General features: G+C 37.0%; 1 protein-coding gene and 1 pseudogene across 2 annotated transcripts; one reads left to right on the top strand and one right to left on the bottom strand.

Moving 5' to 3' along the window:
• The first annotated feature begins 9008 nt into the window (after positions 1-9008).
• Positions 9009-25197, top strand: LOC116287557 (methionine aminopeptidase 1D, mitochondrial). 2 transcript variants are annotated; one of them, XM_089040961.1, is made up of 11 exons: positions 9009-9105; positions 9253-9298; positions 9588-9813; positions 10065-10213; positions 10508-10550; positions 11590-11753; positions 13213-13310; positions 14347-14394; positions 14870-14948; positions 17004-17095; positions 25079-25197. In XM_089040961.1, exons 1-10 carry the CDS (start codon positions 9072-9074, stop codon positions 17074-17076), a joined length of 960 nt encoding a protein of 319 aa, XP_088897087.1. In that variant the 5' UTR covers positions 9009-9071; the 3' UTR covers positions 17077-17095; positions 25079-25197. The 2 variants fall into 2 exon arrangements, with proteins under 2 accessions (XP_088897087.1, XP_031550100.2); XM_031694240.2 differs by lacking the exon at positions 25079-25197 and adding an exon at positions 19398-20373.
• LOC116287556 (neuromedin-U receptor 2-like) lies at positions 18838-20057 on the bottom strand (annotated as a pseudogene).
• Positions 25198-26352: the final 1155 nt, after the last annotated feature.

Here is a 26352-nt window from a genome sequence, read left to right as displayed (position 1 = left end):
TTTACGGTGGTTTTTAAAAATCACCTCTCCATAGTAATATATAGCCAGACCCATTCAAGTTATTTGCTTGGATTCCCTGTACGGCGAACACTCTGGCAACACACGGCTATGTACAGGTGATACAACCTAATTTCCCTAATATGATTTCCAATCTTCTAACATTGAAAAAAGGAAATAGTCCAAAAGTATAACTGAGGCACTTGCTTTACAGTAAGAGATACGTGATCCAATGTTAAAAGACGATGACTGAGAAAATATTTTTATTCATTTACTTGATACGGTTCATTTTCAAACTTCACTATTTTATTACTGAAAAAAAACAATTAATGACACTTAAAAACATAGATGATGCAGTGAGCTGTGTGGGATGGGCTCAGATATCATGTAAAAACATGTGTAATAGGTAAATTAAGAGTGCCATAAAGCCTTTCACAATTTTAAGGCATGTAAAAAATGAACCAGCTCAACTAGAAACCTTGGACAGCTGTTTCGGCCTGTATTGGGCCTCGTCAGCACAGTGTATCTAGTGAGCTGATAGAGTCCCACGAAAAAGTAGTACTTGATAGATGAGGCAGTAAGCCTCATAGTGTGTTGTAAATTTAAGCTGTTTTTAATACGTTTCTTTATATGCTGACATGCAGTAAATAATGCACTAATAATGATATTATTAGTGAACACTAGTTTGAACTATGAAAAGAGCAAAATAAAGGTATTGAAAATTATTTTGTAGTACAAAGTGATACGCATGAGGTAAGGAAACTAATGTGCAGTGTTTAGTACTTCAAAGCTTCAGTTTCTTTCAGTTTTTGTTATCAATATTTATAACCACTCTTTCAATAAAAAATATAACTGTTTAAGGAACTAATCTTATTGAAAGAATCCGACATGTTCCATTTTCATTTCATTATTCCTGGTCATTGCCCAGAACTTTTTTCTTAAAAGTGTTTTGATGGAATATTTTACACCATTGAGTAGTGTGCAATAGTGGACTATCTTAATGTAAGAGTCTAGAGGTAGATGAAACTTATTTTGGGCCATCATCAGATTTATCATCTTACCGAGTCTACTGAAGTTTATTAGTAAGCTAATATATCTGATCATTGATGGTGGACAATTTTCAAAATATAATTTATTTCCACACTCTCTTCTCTATTTATTATCATATCATCAAGGCACCAAAAAAAGATATTTAAATATTTAAATTGTATTCTTTCCATTGAATCTTACCCATGCACGAAAAGAAAACCCTGTCCCAGGAGGGTTCCATTTGCCTTTTTGCACTGTTTATTCCGTACATATCATTTAACTTCACACCTTAGTGTCAAGATTTTTGCTTGTAAAGAAGACAGAAGAAAGCCTCGGGACAAGGGTAGAAAAGCAAAGGGTTTGATGAAGCATTTTTGACTGATGTCTTTCTAATAATTATTTATCAACTGTAAAATCTTCAACACTCACAGGTTTAACTTTTGCTACCTCATGCCAAAATAATATTTCCATAACTGTCAATAACTGATGTTATATAGACAAAAATTGTTTAATCTAATTTTTTATTGAATAGTGGGAATCATATATCATACTAAAATATATTGCAGTTTTGAAACATTCATTTACATTAAAGAAATTAGTAAGGAAACTTAGAGCATACAATTGCAGCTATTTGTTTTGAGCTGTATTTTGTTCACTTAAGTTACTAGTGAACAAAGGCAAGCTCAACATTATTTGAGTTTTAAAATTTGCAGAAAAATTAAAAATTATATAGAAAGAAAAAACATTTCTGAAAAGCTTAAAATTTTCACATGATCAAATCTACAAATCTACGCCATGTTTTGAAATAATGTTCCCTCTACCGAATTGTTTTGTGTTTTCTCTAAAATGTATGATATTCTCTGTCTTAACTTCAGAACTGTCAAAAAATTATTCTAAAAAGTTATTTACTTTTTTGCTTTGTTGCAGTTTCAAACTTTTTATATGTTTAAGTTTTCTCCTGCTCAAAAAACAAGTTGACACCATATATCACATGGATTAAAACTCAGAACAATAGGTATAGAAATAACAATAGACTCGCATTTAGCGGCTTTAATCGATGGGATTAAATCTGAAACACCACCTAGAGAAACCAGGACAGCCTTCTAATTAATTCATTCCAAAGAAATCAGTCTCCCTTAAACAATGGCTAGCACTGGCGGCCGTACAATTCTACTGCCGTCTTTGTTGTCGTCCCCGTCTGCGTTGCTGTATTTTATGGTTATTCCATGATTCAAAATGCTTGTATTTACAAACTGTAATACTTTGCTTATATTTCAATCTATATATGATTTATATATGATATGGACATTTCTGAAAACGATCCAGAATTTCGTGGTTTTTTTTTTTTTGTTTTTTTTTTTGTTTTCTTAATTTGTGAAAATTTGTGAATAAATGGGTTAAAGTTTGAATCCGTAAATTTTTTGAGCACATGCATTGTATTGGGGACAAATGTTGAGATCAAGAGGAATGTAAATAGTCCCTTTTCTATATTCACTTAGGTGATCACAAAACAATAATGGTTTCAATTAAGTGCTTTGCACTATCATAAATATGTCGTAAATGCCTCTTGCTTGAGGGTCTCAATTTGCCCTTGAACCCCCTAGTTGAGCCCCTCCCACAGGTATTTTGGGAACAAGGAAACAGGTGCCTTTATTTTCAGGGAAAACAAAATATTGTCAGAGTATTTTCATGCAACAAGTAAGACTTGAGGAACAACGACAATACATTCTTGTCAGTAATCTTCGGAACAGAATGAGAAACACTGATTTTGGGGAACAAGTCATTTAAAGGGAACAAAAATGTTAAGGGAACAAAGATCTTTTTTTTTTGGGAAGGACCCTAGGTACTGCCACATTACTCAGTTGTTAGCAAGCCCGATCACGGCTATGATTCAGTTACAAAATGGAACACGTGAGCACTGTTTCAGGTGTTCCGTTGACATGCGTAGGACTTGTCAGAAACATGCAGTTTTAATATATGGTCAGAGGCAAAGCTTTCAGTAACAGTTACAACCCCATGTGACTTAACTTTTCCTAACAATTCCTTAAAAAGTCATATATTGCGCTATCGCGAAATGTGGTGATTGTGTATTGTCATAGTTTGAATCATCGCGAAATGTGACTTATGCTTGAATGCCACATTTTGCGACGAGAATTTGTCGCAAACTGTGGTGTTGAAAATTGAACCACAGCTTGCGTTGACGCAATATATGGCCAACCCTAGATATGACCATGTTTTGCGATCAACGCAAACTATGGGTTTCGATTGCACACCACATTTTGCGATCGTCTTGAAACACATTTTGCGTTGACGCATACTGTGAGTTCCAGCCCATGGGCTATAGGCTTGACTTCAAACACCACAGATTGCGATGACGCAAACTATGGTTTTCGATTGCACACCACATTTTGCGATCGACTTGAACCATGATTTGCGTATTCATTGTACATAACTGTTTACAAATATTTTCACATAATACTATTCCATAGGTTATTAGACAATCGTGTAATAAAACAGAGAGCAATTCATTAATTTTTTTACAAAAAAAAAAAAGGAATTTTACGCTCGTACGGATTTCATAAAAGCAAGCTTGGACGAGAAAAGGGCTGGCTGCACTTTGATAGACACAATGAATAATTTTAGCTGATCACCTGCCTTAAAACAGTATATTATTTTTGTGACTGCCCCCCCCTCCCCCCCCCCTTATATAGGTTAATTCCTCCAAGTTTTGAGCGATCCTCCCTTTCGTAGTTCTTAAAAACAAGTGTTCCCCCACAAAAAAATAAACATCCTCCCTCCCCCCTCCCCCCCCCCCCTCCCCCCCCCTCCCCCCATAAATAACGATCGTTCCCCAACTCCTCAACAAGAACAGAAAGTTTAAATTTAATGTGGACTGGGTATTAAGATTTATTTTGTTCTGCTTGAAGTCTTAATGCCCAGTTCAATAAATCCAAATTTTGGAAACATCTAAAGGGATTCTTTTACTCATGATCAAGGCGAATCCTAAAGCCTAGTTTATAGCCCTGAACATGAAATGCCCTTTTTACTGGTTTTTTTTCATTGTCTTTTTTATATTTTTCAAATGGAAGTAACTAATATTCTTCTGGATACCCTCCACCCCCCCCCCCCCCCCCCCTCTCAAAGCTCTGTGTGCCACATTTCCAGGCTTCCCTTTCCAATTTTATTCACTTTTTTCTCCCAGTGGAAAAGTCTCACCAGTGTAAATTAATTTTATATCGGTAACTTTTTCCCAGTTTCACCGCACATGCATGGTAATTTAGAACTTTAATTAGGCAAAGTTACCGTGTTCATTCAAGTCAAACGATTAAGTCAAACCACGATTACAGCCTTAGCGCATAATCAGGATTTCAGCTCGAGAGATGTCCAAAATTTCTGGCGCGCGCCGCCAACATTGATGGGTTGCAAGTTGCGAAAAACCCTGTTTTTCTGAGCGCTTACTTAATTGATGTCTCCCAATTTAGACATAAAAAGAAACATCGCATTTCGAAAGTTCAGAGAAACAAACAAACAAACAACAAAAATATGGTGAAGTTCTTCAATCAGCAAGAGGGCCCATGAATTTCCCATATTTATAACACATCTTTATGCAGCTGCTGCTAGCACCCTAGCCTTTTCGAATTCTTCCTTTTCTTATCCAAATGTTTTGGGGGCCTAAATAGCTACCACTTAGATGTTGATAATCACTAATCATTGAAATCCACATGTAAACGGGGTGGGCTCAACCCTATATAGACCCTCTTTATCGAACTATTCTTCAGTCTCGGCCGGAAGACATTAATTGAAAAAAGCATTTATGTTTGATTCCTTTTGCATTGTCGCAGGTTGGTTTTATATCGTAAAGCATCAATGTCAGGGACCGCTAAGCCAGAGAAACAGGTAAACTCCTACCAACTCTTTGCTTATGGTGGCGCGCAAATGCATGATATAAATGGCGAGACAGTGATCCCTAATGCTTGTTTGTCTTGGCCAAATTCTCAAGCCCTATACCACTCCATAATGGTCTGATCCGCGATCCCTGAATGGCTTTTTGATGAGAGACAGGAAAAATTGAATCCAAATTTCGAAAACAATCGGAATATTTCTAAATAGTGGGAGAAAAGTGGGAAAACCATAACCCAATGTTGGAATATTTCAAGTACTTTTAAAAACTATTTTTTTAATCCTCTGCAGCTATTTAGGAAGGGAACAGCATTTTTTCTCAACTGAAAATATAATGGGGATGTTTGAAGATTAAAAACCAACATTGGGAATTAAATGGGGTTCAAAAATGGAATCCAAACTTTCCAATAAGATAAGAATGTTATTGCCGATGAGATCTCAAGTTTGGAAGTTATTATGATTATGATATGGCGAATGATCCTAAATAAATTATCCTATGAAGGTTTTTGTCAGTGTAATAAGAATTGTGTTTCTTTAGTCGTAAAAAAGGGAGGGGCTTCAAAGAGAGGGGGTAGGGGGGCTTATCAAATAAGCCAGGGGAGCCTAAAGAGGAAAACGGTAGCATATAATGATGTGCTATGAAAAAAATTATCTGTTACTAACTGATTTATCGCATGGCGTGAATGTAGTATATTTATCACTCTGTCATTGTCGTTTAATATCAGCATGAGCCCAGTGGTTAATTTGGGCCTTTTTGGGTAGGTTTCTGCCCCAAGCTTTTCAAAACCTTTACCATATCCAAGACCAAGAATTTTGATTTTCGAAACCAACCCCCCCCCCCCCCCCTCCCCCACAACAAAAAAAGACATCCCATTTTGACGTTACATCGAAAAAGTCTATTACTTGGACGTAATTTGTTCCCATTTCAGACCACATGTCATTCCCTTGAGAGTAATATTCATTGTTCTTGTCGTATCCATATTCATGTGTCTTCTCATGCACAACCATATTTAAACTAAAAAATTTTCCTCTATGGGACTGAATTGGGAAAACATGACTCCCTTATAAAAGTGGGGCGGGGGTCCTCGTCGGAAATTCCGAAAATGACCCCTAAAAGGGACCTGTATATTGGGATAATGGGTGTGGCAGTGATGAAATTTCACCCCTGAGAGGGACCAATCAATAACGCATTTTTTTGTTTAGTTTCTCGATTTTATTTGCATCAAACGCCGTCTGCTCTAACAAATTCATGATGACGTCGTCATATACAAATCGCTTGCTTTTTTGTAGACCTTATACCCTAAAAGGGACCACAACATTCAGTTGGTGCGCATTCTCGTCTTTATCACCCTAAGCGGGACCAAAACCCTGATTTCAAACCCTAAAAGGGATGACATGGACCCCGCGCCCCCTTTCATGAGGGAGTCCCCCCCGTGGGTTAAAAGATGTTGCCCTAAATGAAATTGATACTCTGGCTGAATTAATATTTTCTCTTTGGTTAGGAGTATAAAATTCAAATTCTGTAATATATTTGTCGTCCCCATAACAAAACATAACGATTCATCAAGCAGCTGATAGGAGTGCCCTTCTCACTCTTTACCTGGTGGAATTCTTTTGCTCGTGGATCAGCCAACGACAACTTAACCGTTCGACATTTTCAGAATCGTGTCTTCTTCTTTACTTGCTAATATTTTGGATTGCCTATTCAACATCTGTATTCATCTCTTTTTCTTCAAACGTTCCATACAGTAATTTTTTTTCAGGAGGAATGGTGTTATCGATTGTCGACAATTCAGTCTTTATACTTGACTAAACGGTCTTTATTTTGAAAATACTGTGTGGCAAATACATGCATCTTTATCACATCAATACTATGTACATAGAATAGAATAGATTAGAACGTGGACATAACGTTAGTTGGCGTCCCCTATCTAAATCTAAATTGAACATGACGTATGATGTTTTCGTGACAGTGGGTTATACGTATTCCCGACCAGAACGTACGGTATGAGTTTAGCGTGATGCCATAGGTCAGTAGCGTGACGCCCCGAGCTGTTGAAGGTCCTCTATCATTTCAAACGAATATTGCCATGACTTTTCCAGCATTAAAAAAAAACAAAAAAACAAAAAAACAAAACAAAACAAAACAAAACAAAACAAGCTAAAATTAATTCCAGTCTATTTTACGTGATATGAAATTAGGATGCTGGTTTATATCATAATATAACACTTGAGAGCCGGTTCCAAGTGCTATCAGTGAATCAGATACATAAATTAGTCTTCGGTTTCGAATTGAAAAGAGAGAGTGGAGGTGAGGTACAGCTACAATAAAGATAGCCGTATTTTGACATATCGTAGTCTACCGGCTTTAGAACTGAAGCACTTACAATTGAAGACCTTAGTGTTCGGTTTATATTAGGTGAATACATGTTTATTTTTGTTTATGTATTTTTATCAATATATAAATATTTTATTTTTTTATTTTTTTAGTTAACTCAATCCTAACTCAAACTCAATTCAACCTCTAACTCAGCAAATAGCCAATCCCACAACAGTCCAATAAATCTACGAGAGACTAAAGTGATCTTCATGGTTAGGCTTGTCATTAAACTTATTCCTTAAACTTATGGCGATTGCAAAAAGCCCATGAAGTAGTATATTATTAAACACAGTCCTTATTAGAAGTCTCTTATTCAGTTTTAGTTCACGAGTTTTTCACTCTATACTAATAACTTCGATCTCTTTAAAATCTCGAATATTGTAAAACGCCGATGCAAATAATACTTTAGTAACTATTATATTTTGCGGAGTGTCTAAATGTCCGCAGCCGGTCACATAACTCAAAATGCTAAATAGCCAGCAGTCCGAAACTTTTCATAAACTCATCCTAGTAGTATTATACAATGGATCCTAATGTATCCTACACGAATAATGATTTACTATAAAAACATTATGCAGCGAACACTTTCTTTTTATCATGTTATCACACTCTTTAATAACAGAGCTCACATAACTCAAAATATATTATTAAGCTAAATGGCTGGGAGACGAATATTTTAAATAAAGATCAAGGTTATATAAACTAAAATCCAAATCCAATGTTCCTATCTCGATAAAGAACCGTTTCGGACTGCCGGCAATTTAGTGTTTTGAGTTACGTGACCGTCAGTTGATTACCCTATGACCAAAAATATGGAAGTGCCATGAAAGGGAGCTTAAATATAGTATGCTTTTATATCGAGATAGGAACATTAGGTTTGGATTTTAGTTTATATAACGTAACCTTGATTTTTATAGAAATAAATTCGGACTGCTGCTCACTTAGCATTATGAGTTATGTGACCGGCTGCGGACATTTCAGACACTTCGTATATTTTATTTTGAGTCTTTTGAGTCTTCGCTCTATATTCGCTCTCTTCAACATACCTCAGACATTATAGAGTAAATCTAAGGTCGTAAACAAACAATACAGTTATTAACCTATATATTTTTTAGTTCTTTTAAGTAAAAGGTTTCAATTTGTCTCGAGTATTTTTTACGAAGTTTATATATCTACAGAGATCTACAGACTTCAAGCAATTGGTGACTTTGAACGGAAATATGTAACGTAGAACGAAACCAAAAAACACAAATAAATTTACACTACCTCCCTGACGGGCTTATCTGTTAAGGTCGGTTCTGCCACAGAGATATTTGAAGCCATTTTTCAAGTATTCTATCGAGTGTTTTGATTGGCCATTTTATTTCGTCTACGTCATAGGTCAGTTCTGCCATGGAGGTCCGTTTCACCACGGCACAGTCGTTTTGAGTCTCGCGAAATAGCCTCTACCTGTCAAGAGACGGTACTTGAATCGAAAACGGACCTGGAAAACGAGTCGAGTAAGTTTAATTTGACTTCCTCTACTTTCACCTTTAGGGTTTTGGTCAACTTAGTGCACTTTCGAAATTCCGTTTAGATTTTCAGCCAAAATAATTTACATTAAATGCCAGAGGGTTTTTTTTCGAAGTGTAGAGAAAAAATCCCTCTCTCTCTACAATGCATTATAGGGAATGTAAAAATATCTTCGTTGTTGGGATCCCTGTGGAGATGATTACCGATTACGGATCGAGCCATGCAGTTGAATGCTTGGATTAACTGAAATGCTATGGGAGTTCTTTCAGCTTTAAAATGTATAAATGGTACGAATTATTTATGTTTCTTTGAAGGTGTGCTCTGTCGTAAAGTTTAATCAGTTTTTAAAGTCTACATAAAGCTTTTAAAATTTTTCTAATCTCTCGAGCCTCTACTGACATTATTTACTTAAATTAACCAATTTGTTCTGTCAGAATCTTTCCATATCTTGTCCCAGATTACCAAGTCTACTAGCAATAGGTAAGAATACTTGAAAATGTGTTAGTTTGGCATAGTTCTGCCCTTGTGTACTAAGTGTTGCCTTCGCTAGAGAATATCACCACAGGGTAGCCAAATTGGAACTTGACTCATCTCACTTGAAGCAGCTCTATCCATCCTCAGTTCCAAAGTTTTAAAATGGGGGTTCCAAACTGGTACTGGTACACAACACCTAAATCAATAAGTTTAGGTCCTTATTTTGAACCATTTTTGGCTTTGCCCTTACTGTTTACAAAGATATTAATGGATTGTTCATTTTTGGTTTTGACAGGGTTTTAACATCAATAATCTTTTTCAAACATGTGGTAAGAGGCGCCCATTATGCTCCACCCAGACCCATCCCATCAAGCATTGCACTCCCTGTATATGCAAAAACTGGTGAAGTTCCAAATCCACCAAGAGAAGTTGAGATAAAGACAAAAGAACAAATAGATGCCGTGAGGAGTGCTTGTCAAATAGCTAGAAAAGTTGCTGGGCATGCCAAGGATTTTATCAAAGTAGGTTTGTTTATTGGTGGGTGGGTGGATTGATGGATGGATGGATGGATGGATGGATGGATGGATGGATGAACATGGATGGATGGATGGATGGGTGGATGGATGGATGAATGGGTCAATGGACGGCTGGATGGATAGATGGATAGAAAGATGGATACATGGAGGATGGATGCTTGAATGGGTGGACAGATATGGATGGAGAGAAAAGAATCAGGGCAATTATGAAGAATAACGCTTTCAGTTCTTTAAAGGTTGGAGTTACAACAGAAGACCTAGACTCGGTCCTTCATCATTCTATCATTGATTATGGTGCTTATCCATCTCCTTTAAACTACAAAGGATTCCCTAAATCAGTGTGTACATCAGTCAACAATGTTGCTGTTCATGGAATCCCAGACAGGTAATGATGATGATGATGATGATAGGAGAAAACTTTGCTTTGCAAATCAGGGTGACTGCATAAAAGTGCTTAACCATTTGTTGTTGTAATTACAAAGGCAACACTAGTCTACCTTCTCCTCCATTATTTTAAGACCCTGAGTGTTGGTCCAGCCAGATATTAAACCCACATTATTGTAATGGGTCGTTCAAAGCTTTAAAACATCTCTTGCCAACTATAACCGAGAGCACAGCTATTAAATGCTAGTAAATACTATACGTATTGAATACTGATCTTGATATTTTTTCTTTTAAGTTATTCCTTAAAAGATGGTGACATAATAAGTGTTGACATTTCAGTAAGTAGTTTTATTCAATTCACCCTAAAGTCGATCCAAATTATTCAGTTTTTGTTTTATCCCTAGATCTTCATAATCATTTTTTTTCTTTAAAATTTTCCAACATTCAGAAATAGAAACTTATTTTGCCATTTGTTTCTTCAATAAACTCTGAAACCCAAACCAATGTTGCATCCAGGATAATTTCAAAGGGATTGGCTTTTACCTGGAAAATGCCAGTTAACTCTATTTTTGCTTCTTATATCTTTTAGGGTGAAGCTACTGTAGCCACCCTTTCCACCTTCTAGATCTGCCCTCGCATTCTATCTTCTCCAAACTATAATTTAGTTATGAATTAAAACTTTTTACTCTCTCAGTATATTTGTTTGAGAATAGTAAAAGAATTGTCCAAGTGCAGCAATTATAACAGGGTGTTTTCACTAATAGATCACTTGTTTGTACCCCCTTAAAACAAGCAGTGACTATCAATGTGGTCAAGCAGTGATTATCAATGAGACTGACAAACTCTTATGATATCAATTTTATATTTAATGCCATGTCTCACATCTTATGAACTCTTGGTAATTTTGACACACCTGCTAGATTTTAGGGGTTAGGGTCATGTCATCTATGACGACTACGACAAAATCTAGTCAAGAGGAAATGAACTAAGAGAAGGAAATATATCTGGGAATCATGCTAGTAAGCATCAAAGGCACTGTTTGATGTTATTTTTAAAATCATTTGTCATCATTTATTTTTCTGCACACACATACTGCACATGCTCTGTGCTGTATGCTCAGACACAAAATTTTGAAAAAACACAAGAAAACATGAGCAAACAAGGTAGTGCGTGCACAGTATGCATGAAAAACAAACGATCAAATATATGATTTTAAAAATAGCATCAAAGAGTGCTCATGATGAGGCACGTGGATTCCTTCTCATAGTTATTTATTCTTGGCCTAGCAGAGGATCATTTGACATTAAACTTTGAAAAACTGTTTTTGTATTATTTGGACCATGGATGCTTTTTCCTGAATTTTTCTTTGTGATGCAGGTGTATTATGGTGGAGTTCATGGTGATCTATGCGAGACATTTCTTGTGGGTAATGTAGATGATGCTGGTCGTAAACTTGTTGATATCTCAAGAAAATGTCTGGATTCTGCAATATGTCAATGTGGGCCAGGAGTGAGGTTTTCTACCATTGGAAATACCATCAGGTACATCGTTGGTAGAATATTGTGTGCCAGTAGATTGTTTAAAAGATATTTTAAAAAGTAACGTTAATGACAGCATATAATGCAGATTTACACCTGGGAACACTTTGACAAAGTTGACCAATTATAATAGCAAAGCATTCCATTAGCCAATCAGAAGCAAGCAATATAGTGCATTGCATAAGCAACATGCAACAAAACCTTCACCAACCTTTTTTAAAATAGTTGTTGTCAATTAAGTGGATATATGGGTTTACTATAATCCCGGGGGGGGGGGGGGGTACTCTTGACCGTTTATGGGTAGGGATGTGCGGCTGAGCCCACTGAATCCTGACCCTGTTCCAGAGTAAAATCGCAGAAATTCATACCCTGTTCCAGAGCAAGATCGCTGATAATCATATCAATTGGTATTGCGAAAATGGATACCCTGTTCCAGAGAGGAGAGAGCGTGATTTCATATGCCCTGTCCCAGAGCGAGCATGATTTTATATACCCTGTTCCAGATTAGAATTGCTGAAAACCATACCCTGTTTGGAGGCATGTACCCGTATAACGAATATAGGGGAGTACCCCCCCCCCTCCATTGGGTGTATAATTTTAGACTTGAATATAGAGTTTCCCAAGCTGTGATTGGTTGAGCAATTGGTGAGTCTGAGACGACAATCACCACTGTAGCAGTGATAATGAGATTTTCCAGCTTGGAAAAAAAATTATCCTGACTTTTGACTTTTCTTTGATATTCTAGTCTAAAATTATATTAAAACAATTGGTCCCCTAAGGCTCAGTGATTATGGTGATATTTACCTCACGGCTTGGTAAATATTCTATACCCATAATCACTTCGCCTCCGGCAAATAATTGTTAAATATACGACAGTGCGAACTGATGTGAAAGATCGAGAATGTGTTTGAGTTCGTATTGTTTTAACATAAATGTCAGTATTGTAACAGAGAAGCTTCCTTAGCTAATGTCAAGTCTGGAGACATGAGGTTTTAGTGTGGTGTAGTAGTGCTATGTGAATTCAGTTGGCGGTTTTGCCTTCTGTGTTTATAATGTATGTGTACTTGTCATTTATCTTACAAGCTGTCATTTGTGCCGTATTTAGTCTTGATGCCCATATTTGGAAGCGTTCGTACATTTGTCAAGTCGAAGCATGCTAAATAAATTCAGTTCTGTCCCAAACCTCGTATCATGTGTTGTTGTTTTCGTAAACTTCATCGAGTTGTCCAACGAATTGATGTAAGATCTCGGTCCGTCACAAATATAAGTGACCAAAGGAATATATTATATTATGCATTGATGGCTTAAAATACTGGCCAGTCATTCAACAGTCATCGTCATGGGGAAAATTAATTCTAGCTAATCCCATTCTATGATGGGATAATATTAATATAATATAATATTAAATATGTTATTTAGAAGAGTATATGTATTAATAGCATGTTTTAATTTGAATCTGCAGTTCACTGGCCAAGCAACATGGTTTTAGTGTGTCTCCTTACTGTTATGGTCATGGTATAGGAAGTGTGTTTCATGCATTACCAGATATATGTCATGTTGGTAAGTACTATTTCAAAGCCGACAATGAGGACTGCACAGGATTTTAAGTCCAAGCAATTAGTTCAAGTCTAATTGTGCGGACTTGAAATCCCGTCCAGTTTGATATTGGAGTTTTTGAAATGACTTCTCATGCTCATTAATTCTTCGACTTGGAGTAGCTGGAACAAAATTAATTCAGTCCTAGGCCTTTCACAGGACTTTACCAGGTTTCAAGTAACATCATGTGACCCAAAAATAGCCCATTGATTGGCTGGTTACTCATGAATTATTAATGAGTATGAGAATTATCATTATCATACAATATTGAATGTGAAAATGCAGCAATCCGCCTTTTTCACGCTAGTCATCACGTGGTATGAATTGTATTGCATTGTGTTAGTGTTCACCAAGAAGGTCGGACATTGTTCTTGGATTTTCCTACAAATGTACTTACTTTTGTTTAAGTTATTTTCTTGATTTGTTTATCTGTTTCTCTAAAGGAGTAAGAAAAGCTTCAATCAAGTTAGAAAATTTGATATTTTACTTGTATTTAGGGATTGCATCAATCAGTTTTGCATCAAAGAATGCATAATTTGCATTTGCTGATAATTTTCTAAACCCGTTTAATTATACCACTTTTAACCATGTTTTACACTCGCTGTAATTATTAATTTATGTCCCGGGGGTGGGGGGTGGGTGGGATACTCCCCTATATTAGCTATACGGGTACATGCCACCAAACAAGGTATGGTTTTCAGCGATTCTACTCTGGAACAGGGTATATAAAATCGCGCTTGCTCTGGGACAGGGTATATGAAATCACGCTCTCTCCTCTGGAAAAGGGATTTCAGCGATCTTGCTCTGGAACAGGGTATGAATTTCAGCGATTTTTACTCTGGAACAGGGTCAGGGTTCAGAGGGCTCAGCGGCACATCCTTACCCTAAACGGGCAAGAGTACCCCCCTGGTTTATGTCTTGTTTGTGGAATGTGTTTCATTCAATACCACTAATATTCTTAAACTCCTAGTTATCAATCCTTTCGTTTGTGATTTTACAGCAAACAACTACCCCGGGAGAATGGCACCAGGAATGACTTTCACCATAGGTAATGTACAACTAGATCCAGGGGGGACTCCTTTATATAGAAGGGTGGGGATGCTTGTCACAAATTTTGAAAATGAACCCTAAGAGGTACCTGAGTCCTGTCCAGTTGGGTGTGGCAACTAATGATTTTTACCCCTCAAAGGTACCAATTATCTATGATGTAAGTGACAGAAGTCATATACTGAACCGAAAATAAATATCTTGAATTACGGCTGCCAATTCTTACTGTCCTCTATAATCTCGGGTATCGTATTCCCTCATAAACACCATAAGAGGTACTGGCTAACTCACTGGTAGTCCTTTTAGATTTGTGACATGCTAAGAGGTACCAAATTGTGGATATGGAACCCTAAAAGGTGTTATGAGCATCCCAACCCTTCTCCAATCAGAGTCCCCCCTTCCCCCTCCCCCCAGAACTAGACTCACTGTAGTTAGTAGTTTTACTTGAGGGTGTCTTGTGTGTTTATTTTTTCTAGAGCCAGTTATTCATGAAGGTTCGTCAGGCATTCAAGTCTTAGATGATGGATGGACCATGATTGCTACTGATGGTAAAAGGTATGTATATTGAGTATTTTCTTTTTATCATCCTACCTTATTTCCCCCCCCCCCTCTTTTTTTTTTTTTTGCTTTTGTTTGCTGTTTTGCTGCTGGGAGGGGGGGGGGGGGGAGGGGGGATTTTGGATCATACTTAGGTTAGATTTTACCAGTACGCATTCACGTACCTGATTTCGAAAAGTTGAGTTACAAGGCCAATACGAATAGGAACAAATTCCCTTTTCTAAAATAATTCACGCGTGAAGGCAGCCTACAACAGCAACAACAACAATCGTGTTTATTTAGTACCTGCTGTGCTATATAATATTTACAAGTAAAAATAAATACATCATATTAAAAACCTAAATAAAGGTACATGCTATCTATAATAACCACAAGGGCTAGCCTAACCCCCAGCAAGAAGAAAAATTTTTCATTTCATTTTAGCAGTGTTTGTGGACAATGGCACGTAAGTATGCCACAACTTAAAAGTTCTATACGAGTTATTTCATGCATCCGCTCTTTCTCTTAATTTTCTAGCTCATCATTTCCGAGAATTTTTTTGTTTTCCCCTTTTACGTTCAGCTCATATACATATTAGCAGTGTTTATGAACAATGGCACGTAAGTATGCCACAACTTAAAAGTCCTATACGAGTTAAATTAATTTTTCATGCATCCGCTCTTTCCCTTAATCTTCTAGTTCATCATTGCCGAGAATTGTTTGTCTTTCCCCTTTTACGCTCAGCTCATATACGTTTTAGCAGCGTTTATGAACAATAGAAACATTTTTCACTTTATTTCAGCAGTGTTTAATATGAACAATTGCACGGAAATATGCCACAACTTTAAAAGTCCTATACGAAGTTAAATGAATTTTTTATTCATCCGCTCTTTCCCTTAAGAGAGAATTCTTTTCGTATTCAAGCAGTGAGCACCAAAAACTATTTTCTTCGAGAAAGGCTGTTGTACAAGGCTAAAATCTTGTTATTCAGAAAGTTTAGCTTATTTGGAACAGTGAGATGACCGATGAAAGTGGCAATCAAAGTGTTAACCCAAAGCAAATATTTATTCGAAAATGAGGTTTAGGTCTTCATTTGCTTATTTCTCATATATTTTCTATAAAAAAACCTGACAAAGCAACATTATAACACAAATGCAACGAAACATCATTGTACAATTGAAAATACCGCTTCAAACAGATATTTTATCAAAGTACATCAGTTTCTAACTGTTTAAAAAGGTTTTTTGAGTGTTAACCCGAAACGAAAATTGGGATCAAAACTCATACGAAAGTCTAGTTTTTGGCACTTTTTGTCATTATTGCTCACTATTGAAAAAGTTTTTCTCTTAATTTTCTAGTTCATCATTACCGATAATTTTTTTGTTTTTCCCCTTTTACGCTCGCCTGGTACGCCCATCCTTTCTATAATTCTGACATCCTTCTTGTTTACACCTGTGATCAGCGTTCATTTCTGTCGTCTTTTCTTTCCTTTCCTGTCGTTCTTCGGTTCTTTGTTTTGAGTAGAAAAAGTTTATGTTCTGACCATTGTTTCTTTAGGTCTTTCTAATTATCCTTTCAATTTCTATGCCGTACAGGGCAGAAAAACGGCAAGCCCGCTACTTCTTTTTTCACGATTTTTTTTATTTGACTTAATTTAATACTCCAAATTTTTAAGTGTTTCATTTGTGTTACTGCTGCTGGAAACTTGTGACGAAATTTTATCGAATTAGAGTAAATGCTACTTATTAGTATTCACGAAAATATCAGTTTTTCTGCTAATCAAAATATCACCTCTCCCAAAGTACATGGCTTTATATCTCAAATGCGCATTCAATAAATTTTGGTCGCATTTGATATTTTGCTATTTGGCTCCAAAAGAACGTGTTTACAAAATATTGAGCTTAATATTCTATACAATTGGTTCTGTATATATTGTTGTTCAATATGGGTTTATTTAACAATAAATACAAATATAAATACAATAAATACAAATAGGTAAAGCTGTCCTTATGGCGAAAGGCCAAAAACCGTTTTTCTGCCCTGTCGTCATATGCCTTCGATTTTAATTCTCAGGGCTTCTCAATTTGAAGAAACAATCTTGATAACAGACAGTGGTATTGAAATACTAACTCAAGAGCAGTCGTAACTATGTCACCGCTGAAAAGGTGCGTAGAATAAGTAAATAAATCTAAACTGGGAAGAATGGGAACATAGAATTTAGTTGATGCCTTAGAACTGGGGTTTAGATCAATGGGAATCATTAGAAAACAGTTCCAATTTTATCTATTTCATGATACGAAGTTCTAAACCTTTAAAATAATCTTTTACGCATTAAAAATCCTTATCTTTAAGGGATTGAAAAGGTCGATGAAGACGAAACTAGTTTCCGTAAAAAAATCTTGATTTAAAAAAAAAATCAAATGCGTAAAAGATTATTTTAAAGGTTTAGAACCTCGTATCATGAAGTTAACTTAATCTTTTGAAATCAAAGCAAAGAAAATATCAGTAAATATTATTAATACCCTGAAACAAACTCTGGGCTGAGCAAAGTCAGGGCACGGCTAACTCACAGATCAAACCCTGAAACAACCTTTGGGCTGAGCAAAGTCAGTGCAAGGCTAGCCTCCTTTGCAGCCGTTCTTAGGGTCGTCACGCAACGTTTCTAAGAACGGCTGCAAAGGAGGCTAGTGCAAGGCTAACTCACAGATAAAATTGGAATTTAGCTTGTTCGGTTTTGGTGTGTAAGAAAAACCGGAGAACCCAGAAAAATCCTCAAATCAAGGGAGGGACCCAAAAAACTTTAATCAAATGCGATACTGAGTCCAGGAATCAACCTGATATCCCAGAAGTGAGCGGCGAAACACTAGTGGTACGTCACACATGATTCCCAAGAAATTGGAAGCACGGGTGGCGTAGCCTTGTGAGCGCTTGCCTCTCATCAATGCGACCCGAGTTCCAGTCCCGCCGGGTTCGGTTTCGTATACAGTCCTTTGACTAAACGTTGTCGTTGATCGGATCATCCCTACGCGCCTAGACCGAAAAGGATAACGGGTAAATTACCCAGAACTTGCGTCATCTCGCCAGTTTAAATCTTCGCCGTATGCTCGTGGCATGGTTTCAGCAAATTAAATGGGATCGAAAAAAGCGAGCTCAAGACGTGTTAGATAACATATGCGGCAGCTAGTAACTGTGAATTAATTATTCCTATGATCCTTTTCGGTCTAGGCGCGTAGGGATGAAGCCGATCAAACGACAACGTTTAGTCAAAGGACTGTATGAGTAGAGTCGTTTGTTGGTTCTCTATTGTGCTTCGAGGGTTTTCCGGGTTCTCCGGTTTTCCTCCCTCCGCAAAAATCAACTCCTAAATTCCGATTCGATCATGGAATGAGGGCCACAGGTTTGGTAGCCACTGGCTATTAAGTGCTACCCTCGTGAAAAAAGGACCTTTTTTAGTGGAAAATGGAATCGTCAAAATACAATAACTTTAAATGTCAGCACTGTGAAGCTGGACAGCAATTCACCTTCGGGAACCTGATATTTAACTATCAAAACGAGAAAAAAGGGTCCCAAGACAGAACCTGAGGCACTCCACTTCTATTTCTATTCTGCCGGACTAAAGTACTTTGTTGTATATCTTTACAAATTGGGATTACATTTTGAGGATAAATATATAATAATGATCGTATTAATGGGGAAGTTCTCGTATAACGTATTTTACGATCGTCTCAATGCGCTTTACATTTGTGAGAAGTGGAGAACTTTTATGGTGCTATTAGACGCTGTGCACCTTCCAATCATGAGTGAATTGTGTAGTGTTAAACCTCGACCTAGCATCGTGTTTAGCGCTAATGTCCACTAACCGCTAGGAATCAGGCCCCAAAAAACGCCCGTAAACACAGAGAAACACTCGGCATCAATGAAATTTAATATGGCCACTCTGCCAGCAACAAATTCGTTATAACTCCTTGCTAAATGTCGAAAGTGAGTGAAAATGAACCGCAGTTTTGCGGGGCTAGCAAGAACGTCGTGTTAAAGATCTCAGGCTGTTTCTTTTTTCTCCTCTGGCAGCGTATCACAAACTAAAGTGTCCGGCTTGCCTTCAATGCTTTTAGTCAGTTGTTTCAACTTTAGAGCCGAAGCATTCTGTTCTGAAATTCGCTTATCGGAATAAGTTGGCTATGCCTCGTCGAATTCGCCTTGAACCGTGAACGTAAATGATTGGGTTGATGGCACTGTTGGACAAAGCCGTTAACGCAGACATAATCCTAATGGTGTAGTCATCTTGGAAGTTCAGCTCTACTTTTGCGAACGTCTTAATCGTGTTATAGATAAAAAATAAGGAGTAGGGTACACAATAAACGCAAACACGATATTCATCAGTAATCGTGTATCAGCAAAAGACCTAGACCGTTTGTAACAGGACTGCCTTAACTTTCCTTGAATAATCTGGCGTTTTCTTTTTCTTAGGAAGCTTACAGTTCTGGAAGCTGTGTAGAACATGACGACTGAAGGGGAAATAAATACCAGAATAGCGAGTACTGTATAAAGGCAGTTTTTCCAGGGCTTGTTCTTATCGTACGTGCAAGTCAAGGCATATTTCGTATCGTCAATGTCATAGCGAACTATATCCATCGTAAGAGTGGTAAGGATCCCTATCGAAGTACCTACGATCCAAGCTCCTATAACAAGTTTTCGGGAAGCTCGTCTGTCTGGTGCTTTGTGTGGGAAAAAGATAGCCATGTATCTCTCGATAGAGATGACCAATAGATTTAAGATTGTCACTGCTGGGAATGTAAATAGTGTGACACTGTACGCCAGGCAACCAACCTTGTAGACCAGGAATTCCTGGAACATGTTGATGACGAATAGAGGAATGTTTATGACTGAATTACAAACGTCTGTAATAGCAAGGCTGTTCACGAAGTACATTGTCAATGGCCTCTCGAACAGGCGTACTTGGCTTTTAGATCCTAGACATCGTTTCCATTCTAATAACAATACGAGAAAGTTCCCTATGATGCCTATAAGACAGGCGACAGCAGCCAATGAACCGATAGTGACGCGCGTGGAAAATCTCCCTGGAGTTGGGACATAGATTTGATCGGTACTGTTCGCCCAAGAACCCATCGGAGAGGAGCTTGGCTTCTCACGTCTTGTGATCTCGGTAAAATGGGGAAGTGACGCTTGATTCTGCAATTTTATGAAAAGCAATAATTGAACTCAAGGTAGCTCGTTTTTTCTATTGGACGGGAGCTATGAAAGCCTATCAAACGTCGCTAGGTGATAGCTAAAAAAAACTAAGACGAGCAAATAGCGCATTCATTGGATATTTGGGGAAACATTTGCATTTTATTTTGATTTTTAAACGCCAAAAAAGCTATTGAGTTGAAGTCCGCGGTACTCGGAAGTCCAAACCCAGGTGAATAAACAAGTAGCCCTTTAATTATTGTTTATTTGTTGTAATTATTCCGTTGTTTTTTTCTTTCTCTCATTTTCCTATCAGGGACTTTTTCTAAATTTTTACATTTAGTTTCCTACCAAATGAATACATTTCATCAAATATGATACTAATAGGATTCTGAACTGAATCTGGACGTATTGAGCCTAGCAGTGTAAAGGTCGTATTTCATTCAAGTTCCCTTTGACCCCTAACTCATTATGCAGTGAACAGTTGGATTGTAAAATGTTTTTATATGATTTGAGAGATGCATCGAGAAACCAAGGTGTATTCTTTTAACGTGTAAATGAGTGTGATGTCACAGGAAGCGTCGTCAATTATACAAAACTTTACTGATGGGGCAGTAAAGCATCTCTGCCTACATCGCGAATTAAATCACCGGATCGAAAAATGGCGACCAAGGCCCCGTCCACACTATGCCGGATAAATTTGAATCCAAATTTTTATTTATTCGGTTCCATTTCGAAAATTCGTTTTCGGTGAAGAATTGTTCCGGATTCGCCCGGACTAGTGTGGACGGTAGGCCTAACCGAATAAATAAAAATACGGATTCAAATTTATCCGGCATAGTGTGGACGGGGCCAAATAGACCTATCCCAAATTCGCTTGACTGGCCACGAAACAATGGTTTCAAGTCGAGATTGAATTTGATGAATAAAAGAATCAAGTTCAGTCTCGACTTCAAACCATTGTTTCGTGGTCAGTCAAGCGAATTCGGGATAGGTCTATTTGATAAAATAACTATTGTTCTGGACTGACTATCCTTTCATACGCGTGAAAACGTACATTATTCCTCGTTCTTACTCATTAGTATTAATTAAGGTATGGAGAGCCACCCCCGACGAGCAAGTTCGTGAGGATAAGCCATTGAGTAAACAAAAAGGGTGGGCGGTTGGGTGACTCCTCTTAGCCGGTTCACACCAAGTGAGACATATGCATAATTAATGATGCCTTAAATAATGCCTATTACGTCATCAGGAAGCCTAATGAATATACATAGGGTTAGGATAGAAGAGATAACTAGCTAAAAACTGGTGTGAACTGCGTCGGTGTTTCTAATGAAAAAGTAATAATATATTTTACACCGTGTCGAGATGAAAGAATGACGAAAAAAACTTACTGACGTTTCGGACGCTAGTCCTTCGTCGGAGTAAAAGAGAAAGAGGTGGTAGAAAGGAGTGTTCGTTACTGAGAACAAGACAAAAGAAACCAATCGGAAAAAGGTGGGCAAGGAAACGAAAAAAACAATCAAAAGGCAAAAGAGTGGGTTAGTTAGAAGTAAAGCGTTCATTAATCCGGTTGAGACTAAGAGTGCCCAATAGATGAATAAGCCGCATTCTCTACTTTCACATCACCATAATACCTTGCGTCTTTGGGGGGTAACCAATCAAAACTTTGTCCCAAATTGAAAAGTTTTTCAATTGAATTTATACTATACCTGCTTTTATCTGTACAATACTGATTATCAGTTTATTCCAAGTTATTTTTGCGTGTACAGGTCATCAAGAGCTTTTGTCTTACAGAAAATGTATTGACTTACGAAAAAATGTTTAAAATTTACCTTAAACGTCTTCAAGTTTCTATCTTTTTCTGTTTTTTTACTTCTTCATTTTATCCTTGGATACCAAACAAGGTATTTTCAACACTATCTGATCAGCCTTCACAAAATAAATAAATTTTTAACCTCTGGTTACCCCCTAAAGACGCAAAGTATTATGGGGATGCGAAAGTAGAAACTTTCTTTGTTTCATCTTCTTAGGGTGTTAAATTTACCCTTTTATCATTAGGGTTAGAATAGTCCTATTCATTATATTTACAGATAGAAAATCCCAATAAACGTCACCAAATGGACTAAATTTACCAAAACTCACACTTACTCGGATCTCAGAATTTAATTAAAAATTAAAAATTAAAAATAGGCCTGCCTAAAAAGATATGTTTTCAATTCATTTTTAAATCTAGTAATTTTGTCCTCAGCCCTAAGGCTTGGAGGCAAAGCGTTGAAATGAAATTTTACCAAACTTTGACGATCCCTGACATTATTTACGTATCAATATAACAAACAATCATTGGATGTGGTTGAGCATGATATCGCAAACTATCCGTCCGCAAGACTGCAAGGCCGTGTTATGTGTTATATGCCGAAGCTGTAGTCTGTAGCGAATAAAACAGCCGAGGTGTTGATAATTAACGATATTCATGCCAAAAGCGAATTCCAAAATTGTTTATTATATAGATATCAATGAAATACCAGGTTTTCTCTAGTGTCGAAAACTTGATATCTTTCACGTGGAAGATACCATATCTTTCACACGTGAAGATATCACTGTTGACATAGTAACGTATTTTAATAAAGAATTTTTGAGCTTTTGTTTTATTGTTTTATCAATATCTATATAATAAACAGAACATTACATGGGCGCTTGGAGATACGAATTTTATCTTCTCGTGTTCAATTTAGATATCTCACTCGTTCGCTGATAGTCGGTAAAATGTATATAATGAAAATTCACGACATGCAAAAAAAAAACGTAACCAACCTTTTTAGAACTCTTTTACTTGACGCATGCAATGGCTAATATACTAGACATTGTTGAAGGCCTTATCACTGGTGGAGCCCATTGAGTAGTCGCTGCGCATGCGTTCACCACGTGATTTCTTGGACTTCAGGTATTAAAGCGCATGCGTTCAAAGACTTGCCAACAATTAAAATGATATGTTCCCGATTTTTAATTTTTATCTTAATCGGAAGTAAAGGGAGTACTCCGCTTTAAAGCATGATTTCCATTGATTATATTTCATTTCCGAAAATTTGCGCATGCGCCAAAAATGGATCATGACAAAGCCCTCGTTCTTCACTGCAGGCCAGAAGAAACGCAGGCTCTGAGTACGAGATTGAACGAAAGCGTCACATCACATCGTGGCGTTGAAAAAAAGCGAAAGCGCGTCACTGAATGTTTATGATGGCTCCAAAAGTATTTCGTATGTATTCATAAATATTCGCATAATATTATACTATGTAATGTTTAATAAACGAGCAGGAGTGTTTTATCGGGTATAAAACACGAGGCGCAGCCGAGTGGTTTTAGACTCGATAAACCACGATCTGCGAGATTATTGAACGGCTTAGAAAACTTATGATGTTTGTTCTCATTGTGTACCGATTTTTTTACGAAATGAACCAAGTTTGATAGAGAAAATACAAGTTAAAGTTTATGCAAATGAAGACGAATCTTTATCAGATTTAAAATCACCTTCATGGTCATGATTTCTATTGTGTTTTCTTCATGAATTATTAATGAGTTTTCTAAAGGTTATTAGACGTTTTTTTCAAGAAGAATCCGTTTAGTTTTTCTCAAAACAGAAAACACTCGACTTATACTGTGGTTGCGTGCGACCAATTTTCAACGCGAAAAAGCCTGCTCTTTGATAACATCTCATGAGAAGTTTGAGGGGTAAAACATGGGACGAAAACTCATTTGCCCACGTCAATTAGCCTGCGTGCCTCCGAACTCCGAACTCCGAACGTTTACTCGTAAAGTCCGACAGAAAATTCCGGATGCAGTGCAGGCTAACGTCAATAAACCTCCTCGAGATTTACCCTCGTAAAACATGCGGGACATCCATTTATGTAATGCCCCTAAGCCAGCCATGCTTATTTAGCATATGCCGCACTTTTGAAGATGAAGTAATTATGATTCACATACAATTAGCGAGCGCAATATTTTAATTTATAAATTGCTTTTCCATTTACCATCTTAGATTTATTAGATTTTTAGAAAATTCTATCCTGCTGGTGATGTGTCATTCGTTCGTGGTAATTGTGATGGAGAATGTGATAATAAATACGCCTCCGGCATAGATTTATTAATATGGGAGGTCGAGTGAATCCGAGAGTAAATACTCGATTCAGAATGCAATATCGCAAAAAGTTAAATAAGTTTATAGGTTTGATAAATAAGTTAGACTCTACACTTTTGAAGACTATAAAATTCAATCATGGATAACCTTTTGTCCTCATCATACAGATCTGTTAACCGTAATTTTTGCTGTAATTTTTTCTTCTTCTAGTTAAGTTTTGTTTCGTTTCCTTTTCTTTCTAGATCAATATAAAGGTTACTTTTCTCAATATTTATATTTCAGTTATAAAATTCAAAATAAATAAATAAACCGCATAAAGAAACGCCAAGCAATATACACGTCAGACTGAAAAATGAAACTGGTTCTTACTATATGTGAAAAGTATAAAAGTATAAAGCTTTTAAACAAAGCTAGGGTGTTATAAGGGTCATTGGGTATCGATTGTTAATTAATGTTTTTAAAATATTCAACTCTCCAGGTTCCATATCTCTTTGATAAAAAACAATTAAATTAAAAAACACCACACCAAGAACGTTTTTTTGGCTTGTAAATAAGAACCTCTTAATGAGTAGTCTCAAATAAACTATGACGACGAGCACGGATTGGAACTCGACGACTTGCCAATACCGTGTTTTATTTTTCTTTGTTTGCTTGCTTTTCTTTCCTTTCCTTTCCTTTCTCTTTCTCTTTCTTTTGACGATGTGTTTTAACTGCGAATATTGAGGTTGTTTTTAAATTGATGTCGGTGTCGTCTTGAAAGAGAAACTCGATGCTTGTGCCCATAATCATTTAACCATTTTAATTAACTAGCTTTGCTACTTACTTTCAGTTAATGCCAAGCACTTTCACTGTAAAAAATCATCCAGACCACGATTCTCAGATAGAATCCGACGATACTGCAGCCTACAGTAATACAACTATGACGCTGAAAGAAGAAGAAAAGACAAGGACTCTTTAAAACGAACCTTTTGAGAGAAAAAATACTTTACAGCAAAAGAGCTCTATACTTACAGATCGAGCCGTGCCAAGAACAAGAAAAACTGTGAGGAGAATACCTTGTTACCTGAATATGAGATCCTTTCTGAGTAGTATAGGGAATGGGGGTTCCAGCGCAATCTCAACACGGGCAAGACCCGCGTCAAAAATCCACCTACGGACAATCCCCACTCCAAGTGTGGTTGGGGGCAACAGCGCAAATATGTTAGTCTATATATGGAGTGCGAAGAATGTAAAGAGTTTGTTTATGATTTCTGTGTAAAGTGCTTGAAACCCAAGTTTGTACCTACTAAACCAAATAAGTATATTTGTTGTGACAAGAAAATGCAAATAGAAGACGACACGTCAGCACAGTGTTACGAATGTGGTAAGAATATTCGTAATGCCGTACCAAATGCTACCAAAGAGCAGTACTACGCTAATGGAGGCCGTAAGAAGACCCCATACAAAAGAATAAAATACTTCAGAGACTGGATGAGTCACATTCAAGGTCATCGGCCGGTATATTTAGACGACGAAGTAATGGAAAGAATTATGAACCATTTAGAAGAGCCAACCCCGCAAAGTCTACGGAAAACGCTGAAAAAATTAAAACTAGGGAAATATTACAAAGCTATTCCCTATCTTTTGTCTGAAATTACCGGTAAGTCTATTCCCGAGGTTTCTGATATGAGCAGAGCCGAGTGGATGTTTTGTCGGCTGGATAAGGATATTCCTTATTACCCTAACGTAATCTACGAAATATTTTATGAAATAGACCCCAGCCACCCCCTGTTAGGATGGATTCCGAGGCGACAATAACATATTACGCGTAATTCGTACGATGAATTTATATTACGCGTAATAATTTGCCAAATAAAGTCATGCAAATAATTCATATTACGCATAATAATTCGCTAAATGATTCATATTACGCGTAATAATTCGCCAAATAATTCGTATTACGCGTAATAATTCGCCAAATAATTCATATTACGCGTAATAATTCACTGAATTTATATTACGCGTAATTTCTAGACTGACGTTCGATATGTAAATAGAATCCCGTCACGCTCTTTTCGAAGCAGATGTTTACTGAGCAAGCTTTTTTTGAAGCTCTTCTTTTGC

The sequence above is a fragment of the Actinia tenebrosa genome, unplaced genomic scaffold (genome assembly GCF_029948245.1).
Source record: "Actinia tenebrosa isolate PJP-AT-01 unplaced genomic scaffold, QUT_ActTen_1.0 PGA_scaffold8__29_contigs__length_14323225, whole genome shotgun sequence".
NCBI classification, from domain to species: Eukaryota; Metazoa; Cnidaria; class Anthozoa; order Actiniaria; family Actiniidae; genus Actinia; species Actinia tenebrosa.
The sequence above is the reverse complement of the archived record's forward strand: the minus strand, read 5'-3'. Positions and strand labels throughout refer to the sequence as shown.